Raw genomic sequence first — 8203 nt, forward strand, 5'->3', positions numbered from 1 at the left:
AGTTAGCCTCACAGGTTGCACCTGCTGCTTCCCACATTAATGTGTCCGTGTGACCCGTGGGGAAGCTGCTCAAATCCCTGTCAAGCGTATGTACCCATAATGCAATCTGCGTGTGTGCGAGGAATACTACAGTGTCATGAGTTATCTTGCATACCCAACTTCGCACACTATCTCAGTGGTGCTTGGGGTCATAATGTAGGGACTCCTCCCAAGTCCCCACCTCTTGGGCTCTCCACACGAGCCCCATGGTGACTCTGGCGGGGGATTTCTCTACTCTAGATACAGATTGGCTGCCACACAGATGACCTGACCAGGGCCAGCAAGCTGTTCCGAGGGCCCCTCGTGATTAACCGTTGCTGCCTGGACAAGCCCACGAAATCCATCACCTGCCTCTGGGGTGGACTCCTCTACATCATTGTGCCCCAGAGCAGCAAGCTGGGTTCTGTGCCCATCACTGTGAAAGGGGCTGTGCATGCTCCCTACTACAAGCTGGGTGAGTGGAACCTGCAGGATGAACCACCAGGAGAAGGAAAGCCTTGGGACAGTGGTAGGACTGAGGGTGTTTGGTGCAGGAGAAGACAGGCACAGATTAGTGGAGGGAAGGAGGGAGGCTTCCTTGGATTCTGCTTTGGGCCACCAATATGAAGACCAAAGCACACTGGTAGGGACGTCACAGAGAAAAGGGACGTGGCTGTCCATGGTCTGGGCTTTCTCCATCGGGGGTCTACACCCTATGTGTTAAATTCAAGGATTTGGGGGCGTATGTTTCAAGCTCTCTGGCCTCTTTTTCTAGGAGAGACATCCCAGGAGGAGTGGAAAAGACAAATCCAGGAGAATCCAGGGCCCTGGGGAGAGCTGGCCACCGAGAACATCATCCTGACGGTGCCCACTGCAAACCTGCGCACTCTGGACAACCCCGAGCCACTGCTCCGCCTCTGGGACGAAGTGATGCAGGCTGTGGCGCGGCTGGGGGCCGAGCCATTCCCTCTGCGCCTGCCCCAGAGGATTGTGGCCGACGTGCAGATCTCCGTAGGTGGGTGGCCCGGGAGAGCTCTGTATGTGCTGGCCCTTCGTGCCTTCCTGCCACAGCCAGGAGGGCAGAAGTGTTTTGCTCACGAGGCACTGTAGTACATGCTGTCCTTGCTAGTTACTTGGAAAGGAAAAGACACACGTAAGAAAGATGGCATAAAAAAAAAAGATGGTATCAGAAACACGAGGACATGTTCCCTTGAAGGGTAGCCTTGAAGACACTTCAGAGAGTGAATGAAGATAGCAAGGGCCTTCACTTGAAAGACCTTGGGCAAAGAGTTCTTTGGCAGTAGGTCCAAACTGGAGGATAGGGCGGCTGTATAGCCATTAAAGAATGATGGGAACTTCTCTCCATCAACATTTTCCTGGCTTGCATGGATGATCCTTGTAAAGCAGTGCCCTTGTGGACCAATCCAGGCCTGATAGGAAGCGAAGAAACTGCAGTCAGACTTCTGAATTTTTTTTTTTTTTTTTTTAATGTATGTGATACAGGACCTCACTGCATAGCTCAGACTCGTAGTGATCCTCCTATTTCAGCCTCCCCTGGGATTACAGGCATGCGCAGCCACACCTGGTCTTGGTGGTGGGCTCAGTGCACCCAGGGGTGGGGCTGGTGCAGCTGATGGTGCTGAGGATTGAACCCAGGTCCTTGCATTTGCCTAGACCGCTGAGCTATCTTATGGCTGAGTTCTGAATTTTGAGGATAGGGTATAACAGCACAGAATCCAGTAGATAAAGATTAATCCTATAGGAAAACTGAGAGAGGTGGTTGGAGTGGCCCTCTGCAGCCTGGAGCCTGTCCCCTGGCAACACTGGTTCAGGATGGAGTGCAGGGCGGAAGTCAGGAGGTCTGAGTTTGAGTTGCCCTCTGAGGTTCTATCACATTGTGGTGGCCCAGGGATGCTGGAAGCTCTCTGAGGTTGCCACATATTTTGGCAGAGAAACTCAGAGTTCAGAGAAGAATTTCATGAGACGGATGAGAAGACCTGACCTTTTGCCCTTTCCACCTCCGTTCCCAGGCTGGATGCATGCCGGCTACCCCATCATGTGCCACCTGGAGTCCGTGCAAGAGCTCATCAACGAGAAACTCATCAGAACCAAGGGGCTGTGGGGCCCGGTGCATGAGCTGGGCCGCAACCAGCAGCGGCAGGAGTGGGAGTTCCCACCGCACACCACGGAGGCCACCTGCAACCTGTGGTGCGTGTACGTGCATGAGACGGTCCTGGGCATTCCTAGAGCCCGGGCCAATATTGCCCTGTGGCCACCGGTTCGGGAGAAGAGAGTTCGAATCTACCTGGGCAAGGGGCCTAATGTGAAAAACTGGAACGCCTGGACTGCACTGGAAACGTACTTGCAGGTACTGAGCAGGAGGGGAGGGGGTGGGAAGCCCATGGACCACACGGTTCTGTCACATTCTGGTGGCCCAGGAGACCTTGCAGTGCATTCGCCTATTCATTCAGAAAACCCTGCCAGAGTCCTGGCATGACAGTCCTGTAACCTTTCAGGGCATTGCTTGGCGTGACCCTAAAGTGGCTTAACAGATTGCAAATACAGCTCTGCACTTTCTCTCTCTGGCTTTAAAATGGGGCAAGTCTGAGACAGACGCCGAGCTCGCCTGCCTCATCGCTATCAAAAACCAAAGGACAGGGGGCCTGGCCCTAGCTCAGTTCTTTAAGTGTCTGCTTCCACAAAGCTGTCAGCCTCAGGTTGTTGTAGTTCGATCCCCACAACCCTCCAGCCAGCCAAAAGTGCCCTGAAGGCATTCGAGGAACAAAAAAAAAAAAAAACAAAAAGCCAAAGGACCTTCCTAGTGCACATGCACACACGCGCATGTGCGCACACACACGCACGCGCACTGGTAAGCACACACCCCTAGAGGATGATAATCTGTTTTCTCCTGACGTGAGTGTCCCATCTCATTGTACTTTGGCTGTGCCTCAAATTTTGCCTTCCATAAGCAATCCAGGAATCCTAACTGCTCTGGGCACGGGAGCTACCTGCCCATGACCTATCACTGGAGGTCCATGTTCCCTCCCATGTTCCCTGCCATGTTCCCTGTGGCACTGCCTCGGATTCAGGCCCAGCAGGCTCTATTCTTGGGCTTCCATGAGAAGAGTGGAACAGATGAGCCTAAACACCTGCATGGCAAGCGCAAGGACCCAGGTTGGACCCCCGGCAACCGCATGCCATGCTGGCCTGGAACCTCAGATGTGTCATGCCAGCCACCAAAACCTGGCATGGTGGTGCACGCGTGTCATCCCAGAGCTAGGGAGGCTGAGACAGGAGGATCACCAGGAGTCTGAGCTGCACAGTGAGACCCTGTGCAAAATAAACACATAAAGATTAAAAAAAGTTTTTTAATAAAAAATAAAAATCAAGGGCCATCCAAATAGCTCAGTGGATTAAAGTGCCTGCAAGCAGGTGCAGGGGCTGGGGATTCAGTCTCTCGACCTGCTGTGCTGCTGCCCGCAAGGGGGAAGGTGTGCTTAGACAGGGATTGAAGCTGATCATGGTGGTGCGCACCTATATTCCCAGCATTTGGGAGGCTGTAAACAGGCGAATCACTGAGTCCAATCTAATAGTGAGACCCTTCCCTAAAATAAAAAATAAATAAAAAATGAAGTAAAGCAAAAAAAAAAAAAAAACAGGAAAGAAGGTCATAACTGATGCAGAGCTAATGTTTAGGGGTTAATACACCACATTGTCCTATGGTGTTTGAGATGTAGATCAGATGTCTCAACTGGCTTCATCTTTCTCCTTCCAGCTCCAGGAAGCCTTTGGGTGGGAGCCGTTCATCCGTCTCTTCACTGAGTACAGGAACCAGACCAACTTGCCGACAGACAATGTGGACAAAATGAACCTGTGGGTCAAGATGTTCTCCCACCAAGTGCAGAAGAATCTGGCTCCCTTCTTTGAGGCCTGGGCCTGGCCTATCCAGAAGGAAGTGGCTACCAGCCTGGCCTACCTGCCTGAATGGAAGGAAAATATTATGAAATTGTACCTTCTCACACAGATGTAAGGAGTGCCCATCGAGGTGGCAGGTAGAGAGGTCTGGGGAGGTAGGCAGAGGTGGGATTCGTTCCGCCACCTCTGTCTTCTAGGGTTCTGGCCATGCCCCTGTGTCTTGCCACCGACTTCTGTCTCTAGGAAGTAGGTTAAGATCACAGCAAAACTGGAGTCAGGATTTCTTGGGAACAAGGCCTTCCAGGCATCCTGGTTTTTTATTGTCAGCTGTCAGATTCCCTCCCCACCCTGCAGGGCTCAGTCTGGGAGTTCTACCCAGCCTTCAGGCTGTGCTCTTGGGCTAGAGTCCATAGAGGGTATTTCTCAACTCCATAAATCCTAAAGACTCGGTCTGGATTTATCTTCGATCATCTGTTCCAAAATCTGATCATAGAGCTCCATAGGAGCACAAAGTTTCCATGACAACAGAAGGCTCCCTGACACCTGCTATAGGATTGGTCTTGAGTCATTTTCAACATCCCAGAAAAGCAGGCCAGTGTAGTGGGAAGAACCCAGAGCTAGGGGCAGCACCTGGGCAAACTTTTCCTGTGTGCACCCATTTCCTTGAATGTGAAATGAGAATGCAAATGAATTGTCACGAAGATATAAATGGGTCATTTCAGAGAGTTTAGAGCAGAGTGACCTCCCAGATGCTGCACACACCTGGGAAGTCGCTTTGCTCTGTGCTACTCTGTGGCATGCTGAGACTCTACTTCCGTTTGCTTCTCAGGGCTTAGAGGTTAAGTGGTGGGGATCGTCGTTTCTAAGTAGATGCCTGGCGTTCAAGTCCTGGGTCTCCTACCTATTGGTTGTATGACCTTGGCAAGAGTTTTGACTTCTCTGTGACTCAGTTTCCTCATTCTATAAAATGAGATTCATTTCATGAAATTATTGTGAAAATCCCATCTTAGACTGCCTCCGGAAGGCTGAAAAACAGTGCCTGGCAGTTAGTAAGTACTGAGAGCCCATCAGCTACTATTCCTCCTAGTTCACCAAGTAGCGTTTTAGAGTCAGATGTCACCTTTTAATGGTACTTACAGGGACAGCAGTGGTTGTTTTTGTTTGTTTGTTTATTTGTTTGTTTTTCTTAAACTGATACATAAAAATATAAAAGTTCTCTATATGGGACATCATGATGTCTGACTCATGTTAAACACATCTAAATCAGACATCTGTCATTTCATCATACAACTGAATCAAATCTTCTTTTCTAGCCTTTGGAAATACACAGCACATAATTGCCACCTCCCGTGCCCATCCTGTAGTTTGTACACCAACCTTTAGAAGGACTGTAATTTTTTTGTGACTCTAAAGGAAGGACAGTAGGGTTTTTAAAAGCTCCTTACAGGCTTCCCTACCTAATTCTATCCTTCAGGCCAAATTCCTTCTCTGATGACATGAGCAGTGGAGATCTTAACAGGAAGATCTTAACAATTCCAAGATGGCGCCTGTCCTTATCAACCCATCTGGCTTCATGATGCCAGGTACACTTCCATAGTGACACAGATTTAAGACACAATCACCGTCAAGAGTTACCAAACATGGGCCGGGGAGATAGCTCAGCAGGCATAAGCGCCTGCCTGGCAAGGGCAAGGTCTTGAGTTCAATCCCTGATACCAAAAAAATAAAAAATTTTAAAAAGGGAGTTACCACACACATGCAGAAAGTTTCACTTTGGAACAAGTTAGAATTATCCCAGTCTTTACTTATTCACCACACATTAAAAGGTCCACTTCAGTTTTCGTCTATATTACGTAAAAGATCCTCTTATGTTTTCATCTACACTTCCTTGCATACATATTCTCTTTTCCCTTTTAGTTTTAACTAAAATTGAGCCCCTAGCATGGATGTTGCTTACACATGCAGCCAGTTTCCCTTTAGCTTGCTTGCTGCTTGCTTCCTTCCTTCCTTCCTTCCTTCCTTCCTTCCTTCCTTGCTTGCTTCCTTCCTTCCTTCCTTCCTCCCTTGCTTGCTTGCTTGCTTGCTTCCTTTCTTTCTCTTATATAGGGTCTGGCCACACAGCTCGGACTCATAGCGATCCTCCTGTTTTCAGCCTCCCCAGTGCTATGATTACAGGCATGCACCACCACACCCAGTTTCCAGGCTGGCACGGCATACCTGGGGGGTTCTAGGGCTGGCACAGCATGCAGTGCTGGGGATTGAACTCAGGACCTCGCACTTACCAGGCAGGCACTTAGATCCATGAGCTATCTCTCCAGCCTTATTTATCTTAATATACCATTTTCTTTACCTAACTGGTAAACTGAGGAAATGTGTGTACAGAAGATTCCACCCACATACTGTGTTTCTTTGGATTTCTTCACAATATACTGTCTCTACCTCAGAATTATTTTCTCTTCTTCCCTGAATAATTTTTTGTCTAAGTTCTTGGAACACAGATGTTCAACATTCATTCATTCAACATTTAAAATAGTTTCTATCTGCTGTGGAGGCAGCCTCTGACCTTTTGGCATTACATTACACTTTATTATTACTACAGTAGGTTCTCATGAGGAGACCACAGTCCAATGTCTCCACACACACAATTGGTGATACAGTTCACTCTCCTGTGAGGATCCCATACCACTGAGATCTGACAGGAGGTAGAGCTCAGGACGTAATGCCAGAGAAGGGGATGGCTGTAAATACAGAGGAGGGTGTTGTGAACCCCAGTTCCTAACGGGCTACAGATTGGTCCTGGGGACCTCTATGTTTGGGGGTAATGAGAATATGCCATGTATACAAATTGTTTCATTTAATCTTCACAATAATCTTATGAGATGGAAACTGTGGTCACTTCCATTTTATAAAAGAGGCTTGAATTTTATGGAGATTAGGTGCACTAGGTGAGGCTCTATTGCTAGGAAGTGGTAGATCTGGGATTTAAACATAGGCATTCTGATTACAGGATAGGTGGTGGTCTAACAACAGTGCTATGAATAACCAAATAAATGATAAAGAGCAAATCAAGCAAACAGAAAAAGCATTATGCTCCTACTCACTAGAGCCTTAGCTCCTTATTCTCAATGCTCACCTAATATTATCAGAACAAAAAGTCCCTTTGTTTATCCCAAACACGTGTACAAAAGAAAAGTACAGGGTAGGTTACCTACATATCCCTGTAGGCAGTGCTAGGTAAGCCATTAGGGTCTGGCGGGTCCTTTAGATCTGTGTTTAGTTTCCATCATCCTTTCTAAGCCACCTTGAAAGCATTCTTTCTTGACTATTGAAAGGGGGCCTGTTTTCATAAGCACCTGACTCCCCAAATTCCCAGGTATTGTGTGTTCTCTGAGAAAAAAAATCAGATTCTTAGTCTTTTAGAATAAAATTATACCCATCCTTTCCTTCTTTAATTCTTTTTTTCTTCTTTTTTTCAATGAGGCCTGGCCTGGGGATCTTTTAAATATATAAAGTTATCCATGTCACCAACTGCCTGAAAGCCTCAAGCAGGATGTCTAGTAGCTTAAGATGATGGGCTGAACATGTGAGTTTATTTCCTTCTCTCCTCAGGCCCCACTGAAGCTGCCATCAAGAAACACAGAAGAGAAATGACAAATCCCATCTGAGAAAACAGAAGGTATTTCGTGACCAATGGAGAAGATCTCAACTCATTTCTGGGAGAGAGAAAGTGGATGAAGAAAAAAATGAATTGAAAGAGCGAAGGTAACTTTCAGACAGAATGTAAGCTGATCTGAACAGTATAACCCCAAAGAGACGCAAGCACCAGAAAAGTCTATGTACTAAAGAATTGTGCCAGGTGTAAAACTCATCCCCATCCTGTTCTGCCCCCACCCTTGTACACAGAATAGCTACTCTTGGTACCAGTTAAAATTCATTGTTGTTGTTCTGTTGTTGTTGCTGTTTGTATAAAGGAATTGAATAAACTGACTGAAGAGAGGTAAGAGTTGGTGTTCCAAATAAAATTCCTCTTTTTGTGAAAACAAGTATCCCCCAAACCCATCAGCTAATTCTCTACTGAGAGCCAAGACCCCTACTCAAGTGCCCAGTGTTTCTGCTCATACAAGGGTCTCTGGAGATAGACATATCTATGTAGCAGTAAAGAAAATCTTACCAGTATCTGTAAAAGCCAATAGTTAAAATGGATTCTTAAGTGTAAATTTTCATCTAGGAATCACAAGACGTGGTAGGTAGGAGGAAAGCGCAAAGGAAA

The 8203-nt window shown here is 47.3% G+C and overlaps 1 protein-coding gene across 4 annotated transcripts in view; it reads left to right on the forward strand.

Moving 5' to 3' along the window:
* Positions 1–7934, forward strand: part of LOC101586474 (TRPM8 channel-associated factor 1) — a 45856-nt gene extending 37922 nt beyond the window's left edge. For 3 of the 4 annotated variants that reach the window (XM_023712858.1, XM_023712857.1, XM_004629017.3), the window contains exons 5-9: positions 280–493; positions 794–1033; positions 2049–2386; positions 3794–4044; positions 7543–7934. In XM_023712858.1, coding sequence (XP_023568626.1) covers positions 280–493; positions 794–1033; positions 2049–2386; positions 3794–4044; positions 7543–7552 — 1053 coding nt within the window. In that variant the 3' untranslated portion in view covers positions 7553–7934. Of the gene's footprint in view, positions 1–279; positions 494–793; positions 1034–2048; positions 2387–3793; positions 4071–7542 lie in introns of all 4 variants that reach the window. The other variant, XM_004629018.2, reaches the window with a different exon arrangement.
* The last annotated feature ends 269 nt before the right edge of the window (positions 7935–8203 follow it).

The sequence above is a fragment of the Octodon degus genome, unplaced genomic scaffold (genome assembly GCF_000260255.1).
Source record: "Octodon degus isolate 3935 unplaced genomic scaffold, OctDeg1.0 scaffold00027, whole genome shotgun sequence".
NCBI lineage: Eukaryota > Metazoa > Chordata > Mammalia > Rodentia > Octodontidae > Octodon > Octodon degus.